Raw genomic sequence first — 25,521 nt, forward strand, 5'->3', positions numbered from 1 at the left:
AAAGACTAATTTTAAAATTAACTTCTGATATTTCTTTTTACTTTATTTTATATTATTTGCATTTTCATTACAAATTTATCTTTCACTAATATCTGAAAAAAAAAAAGAAGTCTATTGTAACTGTAATTGAAGATTATAACTGTGCCGGCGGCATGCTTTCTTCCATTTATTTGTTTAGATTTCCAAATGTTTCTTTTTGAAGGTCTCTTGTCATGTGGCATATATTAGTAAAAACACTCTTTAACATTTGTGATCAGTTTTATTATATTATTATACGTTTGGATGACAATTAAATCAAAATGAAGTATTAATATTTCATCAGTGTTTTTCAATTAATTGAGGTAATCATGTGAAGCTATTTAATATTTATCCATAATATTGTTATGTCTATTAGATGAATATCTATGTAAAATCATTGTAAAATTTTTTGTATTAATTATCAATCTTTTGCAAAGAATGCACTCATTAATTCTGTACTTATTAATTAACAGTGAAAGAGCCAAATGTGGCACCAAAACTAGATTGCCATTGCAACCCACTTGCCATTGCAATCCACTGTACGCGCTTCTAACTTACGAGAATAAAACAGGCATATGTTTATACAAAATTTACTGAAAGAAAATCGTATTGTTGTTTGTTTTCACTAATCTTTCACCATTTTTCTTTAGTTACTGATTTGGTATTCTTGTCTTTATAACACAAAGGACACACTGAATAATCAGAATACTTACAGGAAATATTGTACACCATAATTCAATATCTTGTGCGACATAGATTAGGACTTCTAAGAATAATCCATGTAAATATTCATCAATTTATTAACTTGGAAGTACATCTGCTCTATGATTTATTTATTCTTTATACATTTGCAGTCATATCTTTTGAGCAGTTTTGTTTGGAACATAATATCATTATCAGATTTAGAAACTATATTTTACACAAGAACATTAAATAGGAGAAAATATCAACTTAAATCTACGGGAAAAGCATTGACATTTCAGAAGTGCTAAATTCATGAAGAGATATTTTTGACTTACATTAATCCAAAAGTGTAACAATGATTATCCATTGCTGAATTTTCTACATTTTACAATATATAAGAAGAAGCATGCAATAAATTAATTGCTCTTTATCCAAGTGACACATGATTTTTGATTTAAATAGAAGCTCTTAAATATGATTGTCATTATCCAGGTAATTGATTTGATAAAATACATAATTATGATGAAGTATTTTCTTTACATAAATGACTACACTGAATCAAGCAACTATTAAAACATAATATTTAAGGAAAAAAGCTAAATAAAACAGTTTAAGAGATGAGACAGTGTAATTGAATTATAAATGATGAACTATTGATAAATTTACATTGTTTTCTGCTACAAACAGTTTCTGATGCAATCACATTAAGAATACAGAAACATTTTGTTTGCTTACTATCTGTTCTTCAAGAACATTAATTATTTATGTTCTTGGCTTATAACTATTTTGAACTCCACAAGGAGACCTTTTCGAATTGAAAGATATTGATTATCTATAATAATATTAGGATTTCTGAGCTGAATTTTAGTTGTATATTTTATTTTTAAAATTAATTCAATAGAATGTGATTCATAAATTTTTTATAGAGTTCTGTTACACTTATTTATTTATAGAATTCTGTTGCATTTTAATAATATTGAATAGTCTATTTAGTTGTAAATGTGTTTTATAATATTATCTTTACTTTTTTTAGTTTCATTTCAGCTCTGTCAGCATTTTTTTACAAATAATGGCAGTTAATAAAAGCCAATCACTAAAATGTAAAGATCTGCATGACTATTTAAAAACTTTATCTGCTGCCACACTTGAAAAATTATATAACCATCCTGCAACTTGCCTAGCTGTTTTTAGGTAAATATTTTACCTTTTTCTGATTGATGAAAGTTGTTATCTGAAAATTAATGCATAATTGTTTTGCAAATTCTTTACTTTCAGTACATTGTATATTTTTTAATATGAAATTGATATAAATGTTAGAGAAGGTTTCAGTCAAATGTTTAGTTCAAATGTTAAATTTATAAGTTAGTTCGGCATTTAAAAGCTATAATACTTGACTGAGTGAGCAGTTGGTTATGTTTGCTTATTTACATCCATATTTTGTAATATTTAGCATGGAATATATTAGATTAAGTAAAAAGTCTTTTTTTTTTAACCAATGACAATAGTGCAGTTTTTGAAATGCTTGAAGCATTGGCAATAGTAGTTACTTCATTGATAGATGATAGTTTAAGCTCTATTGTAAAAAACAAATTGAGTGATTTTTGTCGAATTTTGGAGATTTGACAATACATTGAACATGGAAGACCATTTCCTCCACATTTTATTGTTTTGCTTCTGTAAAAAGAAAAACGTCACACTTGTGAAAAATTACATAAAGTTTATGGTGATGATGCTCTACAAGAATGTCAGTGTCTAAAGTGATTCAAGAAATTCCGTGCTGATGATTTTGATTTGAAACATTCTGCTTAATCAGGAAGACCTACCCAGTTTGATGATGAGAAAATAAAGACATTGATTCAGTCAAATCCATGTTACTCGATGCAAGAAGTTGCAGAGACATTGTAAATCAATCAAAAACGTTTTCACATCCACCTAAAGAAATTAGGATACATAAGCAAGCTCAATATTTGGGTTCCTTGTGAATTCAAAAAAGTTCATTTGAGGGCACAAATAAACATCTGCAATATGCTCATGAAATGCAAAGAAAATTATCATTTTTTTAGAAACAAATGATAACTGGTGATGAGAAGTGGATTGTTTGCAAGAATGTGGCACACGAACAGTTTTGGTTCTGAAGTGATGATTCGCTGTCAACGACTTCAAAAGCAAAACTTCATCAGATGAAATTATGCTCTCAGAGTGATGGGATTGGAAAGATGTGGTGTTTTTTAAGCTCTAATCAAGGAATTGAATAATCAATTCAAATGTATACTATAGGCATTTGGACAGTTTGAATGAAGCTATCATCCAGAAACATCTGAAGCTCGTCAGTCATAAAGGAGTAGTGCTCCATCAAGACAACTCAAGACCATACGCATCTTTGGTGACCTGTTAAAAATTATTGAAGCTGGGATGGGATGTGTTGCCCCACCCAGCATATTCACCTGTTCTTGCATCGTCAGACATGTTTCATTTTTTTTTTTCAAAACTTTTTGCATGGAATAATGCTAAATTCAGATGAGGCTGTAAATCAGCACCTTGTTCAGTGTTTCACAAATAAAGGCAGGCCCTTCTACAAATAGAGAATTATGAAGTTCAATGAACATTGACAAAAGATCTTCGAATGAAAGAGAATTCATACCATTCATTGACCTGTAACCTTTATATAAATATATGACTTTAAAAAGTATAGAAAAAAATTACAATGACTTTTTATTCAGCCCAATAATATAGTAATATTTCATTTCAAATCTTCCAAATTACTATCTGGTATGTTAAATCATTTAGCTAAGAATATATTAAATATATAATTTGTGATAAAGCTTTTTTTCCCCCAGGAATATGAAGTTTTATTGTTTCTTACTTCATTCATATGCTATTCCCCTTCACTAAAAAGCATTTGCACTTCTATCACAATTTTTTTCTTTTTAATCTAAATTTTATATCTAGTGAAGCAGGATGGTCCCAGGTTTCTGAACTTAATTTATAAATAGAATACTACTAAGATCTATGAAAATTTTGGAGAAAAAAAAATTAGTTAACTAAAATAATTTTTTGAAAAAATAAAATTTTGATATTCTTCCTAAAATCTTACATTCACATATAAACTGGATCTTATACAGGAAGTTTAGCTCTGAAATTTACTGGAAGAGTTTCATTTATGTGATAAATTGGCTAATGTTTCTTCTATGAGGGAGAGGGGGATAAATCAAAAAGATTATTTTCCTATTGGGATTTTTGAATTATTGCTATACTCTGTTTCACCCTAACTTGGCAGTAGTGTATATTCTAGGCATGCCGAATCACAGTCACTGTCAGGGGAACTGGGTTACTTTAAAGTACAAAGTTACTAGAAATGTAGATCGCTGGCGAAACTTTATCTCGCAAATTTTTCGCCAAATAGTAAATATTTATTTACTTTATTATATTATCACTTTATCGCAGAATTAATTGTTTCCTTATTTTCATTATTTTTTCAATATTATCGATACATTATTTTAATAAAACATTAATGTTTTTTCATTTCGTTTCATCGTTTCTCAAAAGAAAACCCTAAATCTTTCAATATTCGGTAAAGCGTAGTTCGGCTAATGTTTTTCGAAAAGATATCTGTATAATCGTTCTCATCTTTTAAAACTTTATCTAATGTTGGGATCTCATTTCTACGAAAATATGCATGGATTTTTCGTCAAATACAGGATAATGTAAAATCATCCTATTTTACAAGACCTGAATGTTTACCTACTGAGCCTGATCATTTCTTTCCAGGGGTACTTAAAGAACTGGATGCCTTTATTTCTTTTTTCAAAAGGAAAACTGTTCATTGCGAAACACCTGTAAGGTGCGAAACTTTATCGACGATTTGATTGATAGAATCTTGAGGGTTTTCTGGGAGTCGAGAATAGACGTTTAATATGTTTCTGCATGCTGCACTTTTTGTTGGTATCACTCGTCTTGAAGGTGTGCACAGCGTAGTCGGTGATAACACTTTCTCTTTTTCAGACATTTTAGAAGTGAATAAAAATAAGGAATCGAATAAATATTCAACAATCAAAACTAATAACTACTAATGTGATTAATAGTATCAAAAATATCAGCTGGTAAAAAAGCGAGAATAAAAAAGTACGAAAGATTATAACGGTTGTGAACTGAATGAAGCTAAGTTGGCGGAGACGTAAAAGAAAAACGTGCCAAATATTTGACCTTGAAGACCGGTTCTAGCCAAAGTGGAATTCATTATGTCAATCTTTTAGCTTTATTCGTTCACTTTATTTACAAACTACTTAACAGATAAGCACTTCTAACTTGAGAATAATTTTAAATACATGCTGATACAAAAAGGATTTCTGTAATTTATGATATTAGTTGATAAATTTCTGTGCATTTTAACTATTTTAAAGTCGGAATTGATGGGGAACTCTTTCTCAACGCGGAGCGTCACATTTTCTACCTTTTACAATACTGCCAAGTTAGGGTGAAACAGAGTATAGAGACATTAGTCGATTTATGTGTTAATTTGTCTAATACTTCTTCAATGAGTGAAGGAGAGGGAGGGGATACCATTGGATTTTTCATTTGTATTTTTGAAATATTGCTAGAGGCATTAGCAAAATAAATTTTAACTTTTCTAGAACACCTTACACCTAAGAAAAGAAAATGAGAGTAAAAGAAGGGAAATCCAAAACATTTTTTTAAAAAAATAGTCAACTTGTGAAAGACATAAAAAGAAAATATGTATATTAAATGAAATAGGTAAAATACTATGTTTTGCATTTTGTGATGATTTTATTATGCATGTAAATATGCACAATTCTCATTTATGAATAGCATTTATTCTTTTTCTGATGTTTATAAATATATTTATTCATGTCATTTAAATGTTTATGTTCATTATATGTTTGGCTTTATGATTCTTGTAATAATTAAAAAAATTCTGAACATTCTAGAGAGTTGCCTACTTTGTCCAAGCATTATGTTACTCGTTTATTATTTGTAGAGCAGCCTGTTCCACAAGCAGTCATTGGGTCATGGTTACATCAGCAGTATGTTAAGTAAGAATCTGGTGTATAATTTGCTTATAACAAATAGAAGACTTAAAATACTATTTATAAGATTTTATAGAGCACAAATATTCTGTATTGAAAATATTTACATGATGTTATATAGAAATACTCCACTTTATGTTTTGTTGCTCATAGAGACAAGAAAAAAGTAATAATTATGACCTTATTAATATTTTATTATTTGTTAATTTACTTTTTTTGTTAATTAAATTTTTTAATTTACATGCACATGACAAAAAATATTCAATTATTTATGCTATAACATTATTTGTATTTTATATATTTTAAGACTTAAGGGCAAATGTTTATAGTGCAATCTATCATCTTGGAATTTGAATAAAGTACATTTCTTACTTTTAGATGCATGAAAAACATTTTGTTTCTGTGGTAAATATATAATTATTTCACTCTCCCCTTTCTCTGTGTGTTTGTGTGAGAGAGAGAATTTCTAATTAGTCTATTTCCAAAAAAATAATTTCCCAATCACTCAAACTCTGACTTCATATGGGTTATTAATTTTCTCACAGAATCAAAATGCTGATTCAACTATTTTCTGAAACTATAAACTCAAAAATTTCTCACAATCTCTATTTTCCTGCTATTTGCTTTACTATTCCGTACTCTTTTGGCTTGGACAAATAAGTTTACTAAGCTAGGATTGACAAATGAAATATGTAGAAGGAGATACATTTAGATAGCAATTAAAGTGACATAGCAATTGCAGATAATACTCAAAATTGAATTAGCCATATGCACAATCAATACATAAGTGTCGAAATATCTGTAATTCAAAATGGCAGGCTGAGGTAAATGAAAAAGAATGGAAGAAAATGCATGTAATAGAACAACATGGTTAACAAGAAACCAGTGGTTTAACAAGAACCCAAAAGTATACTCATCTTATTCTCTGTGTATTACACTTCAGCAGACTAGACTCATTCATAGATTTTGGACTCGAGTTCATGAGCTAAACAATAATGCATCTCATTCTAAGGGATGTAATACTGTTATTCACTTCTTAGAATTATGTTCTCTTGCCCCACTGTGTGATAAATATTCTTTGGCAATATCTTTCCTCGATGCATAATTGGTCTAATTTTACGTTATAAGTATGTTAGCTGTATGCTACCATCTTCTTCATAACAGAACAAAGTTATCTTCCAGCTGCATGCTTCAGTTGTCAGTTTTAGTGATTTGAATCTCCTGAATTATAATTTCTATACAATATGATTTTCTTTAAATCTTTAAAACAGTTCTTGCATTTACAGTTAGCATGTAAAATTCTTGTTTGTTTCAGTTACACCTTTATAGACAGAAAAGGCTGCTGCATTAGAAGAGAAATTATAATTTATATGAATGAGCATGCATTTGTAAGAGTAGAATCTGAGATTTCACTTTCTCATAGTTTTGAGCTACAAACTTTGCAAACAAAACTTTACTTATGATCCTCTTTACGTTTTTGAAAGAAAAAAATTATCTTAGTATTTTCATTTTTCATTAAAAAAATCTTTATTTGTCCTTTAATGAAATTCTTTGTAAACTCATCAAAAATATCTAGTTTAAGCCAATAGTAGTCACATTCAAATATGCTGAAAGATCCAAAACATTTTTAAAGAATTCGGACTTATAAGGCTATATATATATATATATATATATATATATAAATAAATAATGATGTGCAGCCCATATATTTTAGGTCATTTTTATTTTAGAGGCAGAAAAGTAGATGATTAAAATTAATTAATTTTCTGCTTCATCATGTCACAATTATTAGCATTTTGAAAAATACTTATTAAGTGCAGAGGGAGAGTTATAGTCTGGAATTTGTGATGTGTATAGTTTTATTTAATAGCAGCTGAAAACTTGGTTTCGTAAGCAATTTGAAGACAAAGAATTTTCACATCTAGTTTAGTGTTGAAGCTGAATTCTGAGTCTTGGATAAAAAATTAAATCTGCCACATGAATCTTATATAGTCTAAAAGTTTTGGATTAATGAAATGTGATAGATGCTTGCTGTGAAGGAAAATTAAAAAATATGTTGCATAAATGCTTCAGAAATTCATATACTTAGGGGAAAGGGGGGGGTCTAACTGTATATAGAGCATAATTATGACTATTGACATAGGGAAGCTCAAAATATGCTACTTCTAATATTCCTTATGTCATCTGACTGTGGATCAAAACTATAATGTCCATTTTTAAATAACATTTGTTTGATTTCAGTGTAGGAAATTATTCTAACTAAATTTTTGTATTTTTATATGTGTGAAAAAAAAAACCAAAATGAAGGTTTATTATACTTTAACTCTTCAAATATTTGTTTCTGCAGGCAGCATCTGGAAGCTGTAGAAGCCCTCTGTGAGCTACATCTATATGTGGAATATCCAGTTCCTGGTGGTCTGCCAGGTTGGATTCTTAATCCAACTTTTAGAAAGAATTTGAAAGTTGCTTTGCTCGGAGGGTAATTATTATTCAGCTGTTCAAGCTTTTCTTGTTAAAAAAAAAGTTTCTATATCCTCATATTTTTGTTTCTTAGTGGGAAGCCTTGGGCGGTATGTGCCATTTTAGAAAAAGATAAGCATGCAAGAGATGTTAATTTCCTTGATACCTATGCTATGGAGCGTTGGGAAGTAAGCCACTTTTTGTATTTGTTTTACAGTAAATTTTCACATCAGGAACTCATCTGTTTGAGCTACTGTTGAAAATGTACTAATTTGAAATATTTGTTTATTATTATTTATTAATTGTTTAGTAACAAGACTTCAATGATATTATTTGCAATTTCTTTCATGGGTTCAAAGCTAACTGTTCTTCAGTTATCTTTTCAAACCTCTGCTAGATAACAGCATTGTTATGCAAGATGTGAATTTCTGTTAGTCTAAATTTAAAAAGTAAAATTTCAGTTTAAAAATAAAATTGCAATTTGAGCACAAAAAGCTGAGTATTATGCATTTCTTTTGGATATTTTTTTTTAACATTTTTTATGAAATAATCTGTAATATATTTTACTAGATGGGAGTGAGTTGTTTTTCTTCTATTAAAATATATTATTATCTTTTTGGTCATTTATATGGCCAGCTATTTTAGCCTAATAATTTTAAAGGACTGAAACATTAATTTTCAAAGTGAATAAATCTTAACTTTTGTACGTTTAATCTAATCTCTGGAATCTAAAAAATCTTTTATGAATGGAATCTTGGGAGAATATGCAGGCCACAGTGCCCTAGTGGTGCAATCTCAGTTGCATGTTGGGTGGGTTACAGATTCAAGACCTAATTCCACTGAAGAACTGCGTGTAAGTAGATCTGGTGCAGGTTAAATCTTCCATTACCAAATGGGTGACTGGTGTGGTGCAGAGGTTTGGAGAAGGGTTACCAGCTCAGGTGTTGTTCTTATCATATGACTAGAGTTCAACATTACGAGGCTGTCCCAAAATAGCCTTAGTATTGTGTTAATACAACTAAACTTAACTAATAGGGAAAATATGCTTATAATCATAAACTATTTACTTTAGCATTCAACATAAAAAGCTGATTTAGCTGTTTAGAATATTAAATGGTTTCTATGTAAATGCTGCTTCGCTCTCTATAATTCAATTTTATCTGATAGTTGCTTCCTATTTAAAGATAACGCACTGTCATTCATCAAGATCTGTACACTAACCTTAAGAACACTTAGAGCTGTTTCTCACTACATTTCAGATTAATTCAGATCAATATAGAAAATTTCATCATGTGGATCTCAAAAGGATATTTTGGAAGGTATAAATGGAATTTCTGTGTAGAAGAATTTTTATTAAGTGATCAAATACGACAAAGTATCAACTCTTATTGTGTATATTTAAGTATCAGCTAATAATATTATAAATGTGCATGCTAAACGTATAATAAATCAATGTTTATAAAGTTCTGGCAATTTTTCCATCCAAAACATGCAAGCTGCCACATCAAATTCACAACAGAAGGCTATCACCCTGTCCTCAATCATAGAGAAAAAACATTCAGAAACTGGCATTCTTTAAACTTCCTGTCTTCCTTGCCTAATATACTAATCAGGCATTAAATTCTGTTCATTTAATAACTAAAAATAAAAAAATATTAACATCAATGAATGTAATATACTTAGAAAAAATAATATCAATTTTAAGCTTTAAAAAACTTTCGTAGTTCTGCTTGTTGATGAGCTATCATTGAATTTCATAAAATTCTGTCTGGTATAATTTTTGTTTCTTTTTTATTAAAGGCTCTTTTACATTTCATGGTTGGATCCCAGCAGGCAGAAAACACGGTGAGCAGTGATGCCATCAAAGTGTTGTTGCATTCCGGCTTGATGAGAAAGTAAACTATAATTTTTATGATATAAAATTGTATATGTATGATTATATGATATATTGTTGTATATATATTATATATTTTTTTTAAGTCTGAAAACAAATATTTAAATTGAGAAATTTCTGACGATAAATAAGTTTTAATACTTTTATCAATACTATAAGCATGCAACTGATGTTAACAGCATGTAGAAAGTAACAAGGAATCATATTAATGGTGATGAAATCATATGTGATTTTACATATATGAAGATTATGAAATTATATAATTAATAGATATGTTCCAAATATATATTGTGGTTATTTATTTATTTTAAATAGATTAATATTTAATTCATTGTTTTGAATTAAATTGAAGTTATATTCAGTTGTAATTAACTGAAAATAATAATAAATTTTTTAACTTAATTGTATCTACTGTAATATACTCTTTTGCTGATGTAATTACTGGTTGAAATAGGATTTTTTTTTTTTTTTTTTTTTTTTTTTTGTCTTTTTTAATGTTTTTTTCTTTATACTTAATCTGTTTAAATTCTTCTTCTTTGAAAAAATATAATACTTTAATGGGAAAAAAAAACACAGTTTTGAATGTAACTTGAAAATTCTAATTATAGATTAAATTTCAAAAATTTTATGCAGCATATATTAAGTTTGAAAGTAAATTTGTTTAAATGAACATTTTTTCTCGTAATGCAAAAAATTTACTTTCTAGTATATTCTTATTATGTATGTGCATACTATAAAATAATATTTTCTTTTCAAAGAGAAAATGACTCAAACATCATTACTACAGAAGGCTTTCAATTTCTCCTCATGACAACAGCTTCTCAAGTATGGCATTTTATGCTTCAATATCTTGATACAGTAGAGGTAAGAATTTAAATTACTTTACCATTTATTAATCTAGATAGAAAATTTACATTTATTTTCAATCTTAAAATTTTTATTTGTATTAATTATTTTTGCAGTGAAATTTGTCCACAACTAATAATGTGTAACAAAGATTAATCTTCTTGTACTATCATAATTGTAAAATTTTGATTCTATATATTTATATAATCTATCTCTTTATGAAGTTTCAAATATTCTGCAGAATGTTTACTTATCAATATAAAGACTTTTTAATTCTTTAAATTTTTTAAAAATTAAAAATTTTCTTATTTTTTATAAGTAATTTAAATAAGTGAAATACAAATGCAAATATTACTTGGATTGTTATATCCTGTACATCTATTTTAATTAACATAAAGCTTTAGGCTTTTAAAATTGCTGGTATTTTGAAAGCATTACTGGGGGTAAAATTATAATATATAACATATGAACTTTCAAATATCTCTTTGTGAACTAGTTGCTGCAAAATATCATAACAAAAAAAGTAAGCAATTTGACATCAAAATGTTGCTCTGTTTCTTTCAATGATTTGAGAATTGAATAAACTTTTTTTAAGTTCTTCGAAATGAGCATTAAAACCATTATTAAAAAAAGCAGCTCAAAATAAAAAATATTAATTGCATTCATTTTATTTTTTTTTTTTAATCTTTGCCACACAATTTCATATCCTTCATGTGAAGTATAGTTATTTGAGGTGCGCAACTAGCAAAATTCCATCATTTATGCTTATTAAACAACATTAATAGAGTTTAATAAGTGCAAATCTATAATTATGTATTTTGGTCATTTCTATGATGATCCTTGGACAAAAAAAAGGACGAAACTTTATTATATTGTTACTTCTATTTCTAATCATTAGATACTTTTATCAATTAATAATTTGATAATTGTAGATTAGGCAGGTGCAGCTATTAAATTCACTCATGATCTTGAATAAATACTTAGTCACTCAAAATATTTAATAAATTAATTATATAATTTGATTGTATTTAGGTGCAATAGTAATAATTTTGAAATGATATTTTTCTTAATTTTTTATTTAAAAAATTTATTTCGTTTCTAGGAGAGAGGATTAAATCTTGTGGATTGCCTAACTTTCCTTTTCCAGCTTAGTTTTCTTACATTAGGAAAAGTAAGCTTTTTTCAAACTTTTTTTGTCTGTTAAGAAAAAGTTGCAGTTGACTTTTTTTTTACATAAATTAGACATGTTGCAAATTATAAATATGTGATATTGTAATCAATTTTTCATTCACGTATTTTCTGGATGATAACACACTTTTAATAATTTGACTAATTAAATGCCTATTTATTTTTATTAAAATGTCCTCTCTTGACTGGGAATTTCGGGAGGGGAATTGATTTCAAGTTTCTGTAATATTTATAATGATGAATAGTAAAAGAAAAAAAGTAAGAAAAAGAAAGTAAGAGATAGTTAAAATAAAATAATTTCAACTTTCCAGTTCATTAATAAAATTGTGTTTTGAATTTATTTCATGTATAAAAATATTTGTCCATGTAAATTATCATTCCATTTTGTGATTTTGTGGATGACTTTGAAATTAATTAAACATTAATATGAGGATCAATAAACTAATTAATTGTTATCTTTTCAGCCTTAGAAATCTAAAACAAAAAATTTTCCAAAGTCGTATGATCAGATTTTAATTTAATTTTAGTCTTTGGATTGTAGTTTGTTTGTATGAAAATGAAACATCAAATAAAATCTTTGGTTTTGGTGCAATGATTCTGTAATGAATGATTGTTGTTTAGCCTCATCAGAAACACAGGGGCTGTAGTAAGAATTAGAGCCCATGCTCTAATTCTGGATGTGTTGGGACAATTTTTTTCCTCCCCTCTATGTCCAGTCGCAACTCAATCTGACATTTCTTAGAATGCTATGAGAACCCTATCACTAATAGTACAATTTTCCTTAGAACTATAGAAAGAGTTCCATAAAGCCAAATGATTTTTTTTATTGCTAAGTTTCAGTATATGGAATATTGATGTCTTATACTTTAACCAAAATTTTGTTCAAATATAGCCACTGTATTTAAAAATATTATGGTCATTATCAGTACTTTTAAACTGGGAGAGCTGATGCACTATGTGGATTTTCTTGCAATTTATATAAGCTTTTATTATTTAGAATTTTCCATAGATATTGTAAAATAGGACATTTTTAATTACTTCTATCTTTTGTTAATATTAATATTAACTTCTTAATCATGTAATAAATAAAAATTATTCTATAAATGCTTTAGAATTTAAATTTTTGTGGACAAGAAAAGATATATTACAGTTTTATTTTTATTTGAGCCACATCAGTTTTATTTACATTTCAGTAAATATTTATGATTATATAATTGTCTTTTACATTGATTTCTTATTTATTTCTAAAATGCATAATTGATTTTGTTTTTCTTAATTTTAGGATTATAGTACAGGCGATATGAATGAATCTATGCTTGTGTTTGTGCAACATTTACGAGAACTCGGGATTGTTTATCAAAGAAAAGTATGTAATTTTTTTACATGCATAACATTTTTATTGGTATAATTTTTGTCGAAGTATAACCAATATTAGATTTTGTTATTATTAGTCTTATTGTTTGCTTTCTCATATTCAAACATTTTAAAATATATATAAACTCAGCTTTGTACCCTCTTCTAAAGTATCTCAAGCTTAACAATATGAATGTCTATTTATCTCTTCAGTGTTCTAAATAATTTGAAATTATATCAGATTTTTATCATATATTCTTCCAAAAATCATGTCTTTTGAAAAAGGTTTGCAGCCATCTTCCCCCCTCCCCCCATTTTTCAAGGATTGATTGTGCTTCCACTAGCATAATCTATCAGCTCATTCACTCCCCCCACCCCTTTTTTTTTACTTTTTACTTTCATTATTATAAATGTTTATTTAACAAATAGAATAATCCTGTCCTCTTTAGGATGTTTAGGTACATATACAAACTTTATACAGGACTTACTTTAAACAAAAGTTTTAATCCTTAATTATCCTAAAGGAGATGGAATTATTCTATTTGCTAAATAAACATTTATAATAAGTGAAAAATGCAAGAGGAGGAATGAGTGAACTGATAGATGATGTTTGTTGAAGTGCAATCCATCCTTTTTGAAAATCTTTGCATGCTTGTTAAACAGTTAATGAAAAATATTGTCAAAAATGCAAATACATTAGATAACTTCTTTTTGATAAAGCTTTATGATGCTAAAAATCTGAGATTGGGAAAAAAATGCCAATATTAAAATAGTTACTACAAATTACTTAATTACTAGAAAATGAAAAAAGTCATTTTAGCTGAGTATTTCATATTCCTGAAGAATACTAAAAATAAAACTAAAAAAGTCCAAAAGTTTGACTGTTTTAAAAGCTGCATCTTGTTTAAATCATTTATTGAAAAAATTTTCACTTTCCACTTATTAAAACTATAGAGCATTGTTATTAAGTAACCTTGAATATTGTCAGAGTAGCTTGTTATTTTTTTTCTTTGTTGTTGAACTTACACAATGAATTTATCTAGTAAAGGAAATTTATTCAAGTCCTTAAAAGAGTGCAATCTTTGTGATTTTTATTACGAATTGATGTATATCTTCGGAATAATAATCCAGATTGCATTTACTTGCATTAATTAAATTAATTTTTTTAAATTAAAAAATCTTGTACGATTCTTTTCTAGTTAGCTAAATACGTTGCTGATAGAGTATGATGCTTCAGTTTTTATGCTATTTCTGGTGAAAACAATAAGTTTAAACAGAATTTTTGTGTTCAAATATATGGTTTTTATTTTTCTTTTGATATTTGGGACCTTTGTCAATTAACTCTGATTTATAGATTTTTAATACTCATTGCTAACTAGGTTACTTTGCATCATTTACATCAGTTTTCCTATAGATTTTTTTTCTAAGGCATTATTGATAATATATTCAAAATTAAATACATTTAAGTTGTTTAACTATTAAAATGAAAAATTTATAAAAAAAACTTGGTAAATTATCTGCAGATCTGGGAAATGGTGTCTTCTACTAAGAGATGTCAAATAGCTGTGTAAAATGGAGAGTTAATAGATAATGGAATGTACAAATGCTGTGTTGTTGTTTTTTTATGAAATTGAAAAAAATATATATATTAATTTTTTTATCCTTATACTTAAAGGACTTAGACTTTTTAATAAAAGTAAAATATATTGTATATTATTTTATACATGTATATTATTTTTAGTTGATTCTATATTCTAAATTTTAAAGTTAATTTTCTACTTTTGCAGAATTAATAAATTTATTAAAACTGTCATTATTAAGTTTGTATTTAGAAGAAATTAATAATTTTTGATTAAAAATAAAGAGGTGAGAAGCATCCTGTATTTGTTTGCTTTAATCTGTTTTATTTATATCATTTGGTGGATTTTATGATTTAACTTTTTGTGCACAACTTAAACTAAAGCAATTATTTACTTGAAAATGCTTATTATATAAATGATTATGTTACTAGAAAAAATTTATGTTATGTGTTTTTTCAGCGAAGATCGGGACGTTTTTATCCCACTCGATTAGCCATTAATTTAGCTTCTGGCTTAAAAGAAGTGAATCTAGATGTGAATAAAGCTGGTTACATTGTTGTTGAGACTAACTATCGTGTTTATGCATATACTGGTAATTTTTTTATTGTTATTGTAGAAATTGATTGGTTTTAATCATTAATTAACAGAAAGTAAACCTATTGAAAATGGGTATTATGATTTGTCCAGTGTATTTGTTGGACATTTTATTTTTCATTAATTATTGAGCAACGTTTTAATTAAAAAAAATTCACTTGTGAAATATGTTAAAAATAAATTCTTCATGAGAAAAAAAAGAATTCCACCTTGATAAATTTGACTATCAATTCTTTCTGTAGTCAGTGATAATTTGTTTGTTGGAATATATATTTATATATATTCCTAGCTAATATATTTAAGTAAAATTTAGTTTTTAACATTCTATGAAATAAAAAATTATATAAATGCTAGCAACCATAGTAGAAATAACAAGAGTTCACACAACAAAGTGATTTCTGAAAGTGAAAATTAGCATACAAGGCTGTATAGTGATAGAAGCAGTTGATTTTTAACAACTTTAGAAATGTAAATTTTTATGAAAAAGGGACAGCAAATTATGTAAATAATGTAAACATAATTCAAATGTATAAAAAGTATTTGAATTTTATCCTTGATTAGTTATTCCTTTTTTAACATTAGCTTTAAAATAAAGATTGTTTTTCACATAGGTTTCTTCATTTACTTAAGATCTATAGAGATATACATTCTGTCCTAATACATACTTTCTACATACTATCATCTTGAGCTATCATTGTTATAAATATTTTATATCCCCTCTATTCTTTAAATGGTTAAAAAAATTTTGCATTAATTTTTAAAATTATATTATTATCTAAATCTAAAATATAATAATATGTAGTATACTTGTTTTTGCATTATAATGCTATTGTCAGTAATCCATATAAAACTTGCAAAAACATGCTAAACAACAAAAATCTCATTAAAATATTCCTGCAACAATTGTTTTTTGTTTTTTTTTTTTTTTTTGTTTTTTGTTTCTGTATTCAAAATAAAAAATCATTAGCACAGATTTGCTGTTTTGGTAATTTATTCAAAATGTTGAAATTTTTAGGTAATAATTGAAATTTTTTGAATGTTTAAAATATTTGCTTGTTTTATAGCATTATAAATATTAGTTTCTATTGGAGTTATATATATGTTATTGCATATATTTTTTTAACTTTTCCTAAATAGTTAAAAAAAATTTATTCTTATTTTTCTAGATTCTCATCTCCAAATAGCTTTAATTGCTCTTTTTTGCGAAATGATGTACAGGTAATTCTAATTCTATATTAACATGAAGTTTTGTAATTTTATTGCTCAAGTTTAAATTTTGTTTTATGCTTCACTTTTAAGTTAGGTTACTTATTATAAAATTCTCTTAATTACTATTTTTCATTGTGGTAAAACAATAATAGGAAATGCTCATATTTTATTAAAATTTCAGAGTTGCTAACACACCAGGAAAATACAGGGAAATAAAATGTTGTAGCTATTGAAACAAAAATGAAACAACTGTGTAATTGCGGAAACTCATTTCTATTTGTTCCCCTTTTTTCCTGTGTAGATAAATCTAATTTCAAAACGTAGTTTTGATAGAGCTTTGATGATCCTAAAAGTTTGAGGTTGAGAAAAAATACTAATATTGTAATAATGGCTACAAATTACTTAACTACTAGAAAATCTCCTGAAACTGAAAAAAAGATGTTTTTTAACATAGTGTTTTATATTTGTGAAGAATACTATAAAAAATATTTGAAAACATATCCAAAAATATTATTGTTTTAAAAACTATATATTGTTTGCATCCACATTTATTGAAGAACCTTATTTTTTCGGCTCATTAAAACTATAGTGTATTGTTATTCTATTATAACTAGACATAAGTGCTGTCTGCTTATTTCCTCTTATTCATATGTATATACACACACACACAGGTTTTTTTTTGTGGTTTTTTTCCCAGGATTTGAGTGGTGTCCTTGAATTTTTATGAGACATTTCTGTTTTAAAGTCTTACATATTTAAGTCAATGCTTATGTTCATTTAATTTTTATCATTATCTTGATTGCTTACCTATATGACTGATAATGTTAAATACTTGTTGAATATTATACATTTTAGATTATACATTTTACTATAGTACTATTATACATTTTAGATTATCAAAATATTTTGTGAAACATATGAATGTTTTGCTTTAGTTGCTTCTTTTTGTAATTGTTAATGCAAATAGCAACTTCATTGCTTTCCATTCAAAAATATTTCTTAATTTGTTTTGTATTTTAATGCATGCTATTTTCATGTCTTTTGCTTCTAATTATTCTTTACTTTACAGTTTATCAATTGATTTTGTTAATTTTTTAATTTTCTTGAATTATAAAGTTTGGGTGTTACAGTGTTGTTCTTTGATTGCCATAATTGTATTGCATTTATTTTACTGATGAATATTTTAAATAACATTTTTAAAAATAGCTTTCAAATAATAGAAGTGGATTCATTGTTGTTTTTATTTAAATTTAATCGTTTACTGTTTTTTCACTCAATAAAAGCTTTTCCTGATGGTATTGAATTTGTATAGACAACAGTATTTCCATTTTGCAATTGTAGTAGAAGAGAGATTTAAAAGTTTTTATCATTGTTAATGACTGCTGCAATTATTACAAAAATATTAAAAAAATGTAGCTTTATATAAGCATAGATTTTAATGTGTAATGTTATATTGATAGGTTCCCTAATTTTTCTGTTGGTGTTTTTACAAGGGAAAGTGTCAGAGAAGCTCTCAAAAGTGGTATCACTGCTGATCAGGTAATAAATTTTAGATCAGCATTGCACATTTTGTCAGCATTTTAAAATAATTCTTTGAATTACAAATGATTATATATTCACCTTTTATCAATAGCTATATATTATTACTTGATACTAAAACTTAATGAATGTATTTATGACTGTGTTTTTTTATATGTACTCTCTGCCGTTTGCTGTAGAATCAGTGGTAAACCTCTCTCGTAACATCGCTTTATTATACATTTACCTCCCTTCTTTTCCAGATAATTAAATTTTTGCAGATGCATGCTCATCCAGAAATGCTAAAACAGGTAAATGAATGTTTCAAATAAAAATTAATAATTATTTAGTTTTAAAGTACATCTCTCGTTTTTCTATAATGCATTCCCTTTTATGCAGAAACCTGTCCTTCCTCCAACTGTTGTGGATCAGATCAGACTCTGGGAGATGGAAAGAGATCGTTTCAAATTCACAGAGGGCGTCCTTTACAGCCAATTTTTATCACAAAGTGATTTTGAGCTGCTTTGTAACTATGCTCAAGTATGTTGCTGCAAACATTTATATGTATTTATCATTAATTTGTAATATTTAGTTTTCATTTTCTAGAATTGGGATGAACTCTTTTCAAACAAAAATAAGTCTAAAAAAATCATTATTTAGCCTGGAGCGTAAAATTTGGGATGGTTGAAACTCAACTATCTTTGCTCAGAGCAGTTGTTTGCTTTTAAAAAGTATAGAATTCAGAACAATTCTTTTTAAATTTCATTGGTATGCATATGAAAATGAAAGTAATGAAAAAGTGAAAGAAAAAAAAAAGAAAGGAGGAAACATTTTCTTATATGTATGTATTATGAAATGAAGAATGTTTGTTAATATTTGTTGTGCTGTTATATTACTTAAAATTTGTCATTAGTTATTACCATTAAATGAAGATATTCAATTTGTTTAAACTAAACACAACTCATTTCTATTTTCTTACTATTCACTGTGGAGACTTTTTTTTTTTTTCAATTATTTTCCCATCTTGTATGCATATACCAAATTCTTATTTTAATTCTTATGTTCTTAGCATCTTCCATTAATAACAAGGAATTTTGTTTGTCAGTGATAATTTTTATTTTATTGTTAATACAATTGTAATTTTATATGTTACGTATTATATTTTTTGTACTTTCTCTATAAAATTGAAAAAAAAAAAAAAAAATGGTTAAATCTTTCACAGATGCTTGGTGTAAAAATTATAAGGTCAGTTTTTATCATATTAATTTTCTAAAACAAAATAAGCAAGTAAGAATACATTTTTTGGGACCTTGTTAAGGAATTCTTTAATACAAAAGCAATTTTATGATTCTTTAATAATTTTAAGCCTTGGAATATTTGGCTAGTCTCCTGGGCAGTTACAAATTCTAAGATGAATGCAGTAATAAATGCTGTTGATAAGCTAATTGCTTAAATAAGTATCTTTAGTTTTGCCTTTCAGCACTGCTTGTTGCCTTAAAGCAAAAAGGAATTTGAAAGTTTTCATAAAAAGCTAAATTCTGTTTTTTTTTTTTTTTTTTTTTTTTTTTTTTAAACCTTGAAACATTGCCCTAACAAAATTAACCTTTTAAATAATAAGAAATAAATAGCTATCTAAAGTGGGTGAGTTCATTTCATGCATCTTATGCTCCAAAATCATAGTAAATATCTTGTCACAGGGTTGCCATGGCATTGTGCAAATTGGGATATTATAAATAATTTTTAAAAAACAGGGAAAATATAGGAATTTTTTTATTTTCTTAGTCTCCCCCCCCCCCCCCTCTCATCTAGAAAATGCTGGTGTCTAAGCATTACAAGAACAAAAAAATCAAGGTTATTTCTCCAAAAATGAAACAACACTATTCACAACCGTGTCATCGTGGAAATTCACCATTTCTCTTCTCACTGCCCCCTTTTCTGTATAAATCAGTCAAATTTCAATGTGAGGAAAAATCTCCCCCCCCCCCCATGAGATTCCGTGATTGCATCTAATGAACATGCATGAGATTCTGTAACTGTAGGGAAGAATAAATTATCTCTGGTATAAAGAGTAACATTCAAAATGGATTTAGCATCAACAGAATGTACTTGTTGAAAATCTGAAGGAAGTTTCTGTAATTGATCTAAAAACTGTGTATGATGTCATAAATTTTTATGGAAGTATTTTAAATGCTCTGATTTCAAAAGATTTGCTTTGGTTTGCTAAATAAGCTGGTTTGAGGTATTATGAAGCTTTAGAAGAACAAAATGGAAGTTCCAAGAAAAGAAAAGGACTTCAAGAAATGCAAAACAACATTCAAAATGAAATTATTGCAAAAGAAAAGTTTTAAATTGATAACTGAAAAAAATTGCAGATGTTGTAAAAATTGATGCCCAAATATATAAATTGGCAAAAATAAATGAATAAAAATAAAAATTAACTTGCTTTGTAATGTTACATAATTGTTAAATGATTTGTATCATGATATTAAAAATGATATTTTGTGTTTTATTTCATCCGGTCCTTAATTTTGTGGGACTTATAGTTAAAGAGCATGATAGGTGATCAATCTCTTCTCCCCGCTTTTAATATGTAAATATTTTCTTGCTAAATTCTAGACAATAAATGAGGAGAAATTGTTTTTTCTATATGTAAATATAAACATTCTTTTATATGCTATTATTTCAATATTAAATTGTTACTTCATTTCCTTGCTTTTTCTACTTATTAAAACTCTGGAATATTGTTATTCCATTATAACTGGCATGCAAATGCTGTTTGGATATTTCCTTCTATATGGCATATATGTGTAAGAAAACACAGGAAATTTTTTATTCAGATTTGAGTGACAACCATGCACCATCTATTATTTTTAAAGAGTAAAGTAAATAGAAGACTTTTTACTTTTCTAACATTGCACTTTTTTTTTCTTATATATTACATCATTTTTATAATACTTGATTTTGTTTAATGCTTTCAATTTCAGGATCTTGGTGTATTAATCTTCAGCAATCCTGCCAGACGTGTGATGTTGGTTAGCAAAAGTGGTCATGATGATGTTAAAAGGTTTTGGAAACGACATCGGAAAGATCTGTAGTATCTACTCCAAAGCTCTTCGACATCATGTTGTAATTGCTACATTGTAATATAACATTTCATTTACATTATTTAATTCTTTTAGTTATATTTCTGTTCATGGTTTTTATAATAAACATTGTACAATTCTTATGCATTGCAATTCAATTTTTGGCTACAATTTTCTGCTTGTATTTTGCAACTTAAGTAATGAGTTTTAACTTTACATCTGGTTATTTTTAAATTGCCATATAGATACATTTCAATAGGAAAATATGTTTCAGATATTTTCAGATTAAATTGCTATTCCTATTTAATATTATTATATATAGTATTACTTTGCTTTTTATGGGGAAAGAGAAATATTGATATAAATCATGAGAAACCACCTATTGAATATATAAATATGATTGTGATATTTTAAGTTAAAAACGACCACTTATCTGTCATAAAAATTGAACATAATTTTATTTGAAATAATTTTCTATTTTTGCACAATAAGCAAACTATAAAGACAAAGGTCAAGTCTAGTTTTTTAGATACAATGCAGTTATAAAGCCAATTTTTGATAGCATGAGAATTAAACCTCACTCTAAAAAAGTCGCCTGTGCATGGAGTGAAATAAATAGCAGTCTAAAAGAGAAATGAGTGGTGAATATGGCTTTGGGGGGGGGGCAACACATCCCATCAAAGTTATTCTAAAATTTCTTTCGCTTTCACTGATCTGACAACATATGGGTGAGCATTATGTTATAGGCAAACAACCTTGTCATGTCTTTTGCCATATTCTGAACATTCTTCCATCAATGCTTCATTCAAATTAATCAATTGTTGCTTGTATCATTTGCATTTGATGGTTTCATCAAACAATGTTTACATATCTGCATCTTTTTTGTTTTTATGGTTAACCATATACTTTGATATTGTATTGAAATTGTCACTTTTAAATCATCAAAACCACTGTTTTAAAATTCTATTCAAAGGAACATGCTTATTAAAAATACCTAACAGCAACCAATGTGTTTCTATTGCAATTTTCTTTCAGTGAAATAATGTAACATAACTTCCTGCAAAAGTTGTTTGTTTGACACAAAACTCAAACATCTTCTGGTATGTTTATAATTTCATGTTTTTACTTTCTTGTATATAAAATATAAAAAAAGTATTGTAATTTTCCAAAACAATTCGAATTCGAGAGTTAGATAAATCTCCATGCTTCAGACTTTCCTGTATCTGAAAAACACATTTTTGGAAATATGTCTGTCTATGAACATGATTATTTGAGATGATTTTGATCGAAATCCATTCACAGGAAATCTGGATGAGTACCCAAAAAAAAAACTTTAATCAAGATTCACGCGAAAGATCATTCTTTCCACAAAGTGATTCCATGAGTTTCTCTGCGAGTTTTTCATAACTATTCTTTGTTAATGGCATGTAATTAATTAAATGTTAATGCATAAAAGTAAATTTTCCTATGCATTAATATAAAACACATAAGTTCCATATGTGAAAACATTCGTGACCTTGTTTGAAGATCATTGTTTTATGCGAGAGGAGGAAATAACAACTTCACTGGAAGGTTTTGAGGATCCCAAACCCATCGGTTTGGGTTTTTTCGAAAGTAATATTTGTGCTTTATTTTAGTTGAATATCTTAGGCATACCTTCATATTCATGAATTTGGTCCACAAATTATTTTTAAGAATCAAATTGTTATAGACATTAAAATTGTGTTGTTTGAAGTCTTACATCTGCTCATTGCGTTTTGTTAAAGTCTTAATGGAATCAAGTCCCACGACATCATAGTGTAATTAAAAATGTAACTGACCTGTTTATCTATCTTATACAATCTGTAATTTTTCTTTCTTATTCCTCATATATATTACTGAGATACTAAGCAAATTCTTTCTTAGAATTTCAGAGCAACAATGAAGAACAACGAAATTAATATCATTAAAAAGATTGAGTTGTGTAAAAATCTATTTTGGATGATGCTAAAATCTGATTCCTTTTTAAGTCTCAAAGTAATTATTTTAAATGAATTTTAAAAAAAAAAACACTCAAGTTCACAAATATATCCCCAAAATTATATCTGTGCAGAATAGCTATACTGTTGGGCACCCTAACAGACGTACCTGCTTTCTGCCGTAGGACTTATTTATACTGCTTGCTTCACCTTGTGTAACAATTATTTTGCTTATTTGTTGAAATTTATAATATCGCAAGTGGAAAGCGAAACTTCGCCTAAAAGCTCCGCCGTTTTGGCGAGCGAATCCAGAGTTTTGATTCGGTCAGATGGAAAGCCAGTTTATGCTAGCTGGTATTACCATGGAGATAACAAAATTTCACCACGTTGTCTCTGTTTTACAGCCTGAAGAGCTAGCTATTGTGGGTGATCTTATTTTAAAACCACCCACAGAAAATCCGTACACTGCACTCAGAGCCCAACTATGTTCGCAATACACCGAGAGTGAAGAACAACGCCTCCGAGACCTCATTTCTGGAATTCAGCTCGGGGATCGCAAGCCCTTACGTCTTTTATTGGAGATGAAAAGCAAGGCTGGAAACCGAACTTCCGATAATTTGATCCCTTTTCCCGCAACGTCTTCCAACCAACGTACAGCAGATTCTTGCTATCTCTAATGATGGAGTGGAAAAGTTAGCTGAGATGGCAGATGGAATTACGGCAGCTGCGTGTATTACACCATCGATTACAGCAGTCGAAGTAGGAGACAAGGAACTGAAAACCATGCTTATGGATATTTCGTCTCTTCTGTCTCGACTAGAAACATGTGAACGTTACCGTCGCCGCTCGGTCAGCAGAGATTCCAGAAACCATGAATACTGTTGGTACCACCGACGTCTCAAGGAACGTGCAACGTAGTGTACCAAGCCATGTTCCTTTCTACCGGAAAACTAGAACGGCCGTCACTCGAACCAGCGGGTGGCGGCACAGCTGAGATTAACCGATTGTATCTTTCCAATAAATCTATGAACTCCAGATATCTGATTGATACCGGCGCCGCCATCTCAGTCATTCCTCGCTCATCAGCACCAAAACATTCCCGATCAGTTTCGCTCAAGCTGTTCACGGCAAATGAAACCGTCATTGCGACTTTCGGTCTACAGCTGTTATCACTTGATCTGGCCTTACACAGAATGTTCCATGACCGTTTATTATCGCTGATGTCTAGCAATCGATAATCGGGGCGGATTTTCTGCACCACTATGGTCTGCTGGTTGATATTCGTCAGGAATGTCTGGGGGACTATGTAACGAACTTGCAGTCCCAGGGAACGATGAAGCAAGGGAATAATTTTGCAATATAGGCAGTTAATAGAGACACAAAGTTTCACAAGCTGATCAAAGAATTCCCTGCTCTTATTGAAACTGTTTCAACCCCAAGGCAATTAAAGCATGAGGTGAAACATACTGTATTAACTAAGAGTCCGCCACTTTTCTCAAAGCCAAGGCGTTTGTTTCCTGACAAGCTCAAAGCAGCCAAGCAGGAGTTCCAGTATCTTGTTGATTCAAGAATTTGCAGGCCGTCAAGTAGTTGTTGAGCATCGCTACTTCACATGGTACCTAAAAAGAATGGAGATTGGCGCCCGTGCGGGGATTTCAGGAAGCTAAATGGTGTTACAATCCCAGATCGGTATGCTGTCCCCCATATCCAGGACTGTTTGCAGGTACTGGAAGAAAATAAAAATTTTTCAACTCCAGATTTGGCAAAAGCCAATTACCAAATAACAGTACAGAAGGAGGACATTCCTAAAACGGCTATTGCTACGCCGTTTGGATTTTTCGAGTTCCTCTATATGCCATTTGGTCTGTCAAATGCGGCTTCTACATTCCAAAGATTCATCCACCATGTCTTGAGAGGAATGGATTTTTGTGTACCATACTTTGATGATGTTCTAGTTGCATTGGAGAATGAGGACCAACATCTGCAGCATCTTAAGCAGGTATTTCAGCGATTTGAAGAGTATGGTGTGATTTTCAATGCTTCAAAATGTGTTCTGGGAGAGACATCTGTGAGATTTCTTGGACATATTAT

General features: G+C 28.4%; 1 protein-coding gene across 2 annotated transcripts; it reads left to right on the top strand.

The window, feature by feature from the left end:
- The first annotated feature begins 151 nt into the window (after nt 1-151).
- Nucleotides 152-21,604, top strand: LOC129972746 (general transcription factor IIH subunit 4-like). 2 transcript variants are annotated; one of them, XM_056086988.1, is made up of 15 exons: nt 152-341; nt 1,736-1,893; nt 5,649-5,753; nt 8,095-8,226; nt 8,302-8,395; nt 10,008-10,102; nt 10,860-10,965; nt 12,050-12,118; nt 13,418-13,501; nt 15,528-15,660; nt 16,829-16,880; nt 18,332-18,410; nt 18,653-18,700; nt 18,789-18,929; nt 21,374-21,604. In XM_056086988.1, the coding sequence occupies exons 2-15, from the start codon at nt 1,772-1,774 to the stop codon at nt 21,482-21,484; spliced, it is 1,371 nt and encodes a 456-aa protein (XP_055942963.1). In that variant the 5' UTR covers nt 152-341; nt 1,736-1,771; the 3' UTR covers nt 21,485-21,604. The 2 variants fall into 2 exon arrangements, with proteins under 2 accessions (XP_055942963.1, XP_055942964.1); XM_056086989.1 differs by having other exon boundaries at nt 1,747-1,893.
- Nucleotides 21,605-25,521: the final 3,917 nt, after the last annotated feature.

This window comes from Argiope bruennichi, chromosome 6 (assembly GCF_947563725.1).
Source record: "Argiope bruennichi chromosome 6, qqArgBrue1.1, whole genome shotgun sequence".
Classification (NCBI taxonomy): Eukaryota; Metazoa; Arthropoda; class Arachnida; order Araneae; family Araneidae; genus Argiope; species Argiope bruennichi.

Bases quoted from the DNA above. Each gene is read 5' to 3' on its own strand.
- LOC129972746 (XM_056086988.1), top strand. From the start codon at position 1,772: ATGGCAGTTAATAAAAGCCAATCACTAAAATGTAAAGATCTGCATGAC. The intron at 1,894-5,648 runs GTAAATATTTTA...TGAACATTCTAG, and splicing joins ACTTGCCTAGCTGTTTTTAG to AGAGTTGCCTACTTTGTCCA. The intron at 18,701-18,788 runs GTAAATGAATGT...CCTTTTATGCAG, and splicing joins ATCCAGAAATGCTAAAACAG to AAACCTGTCCTTCCTCCAAC.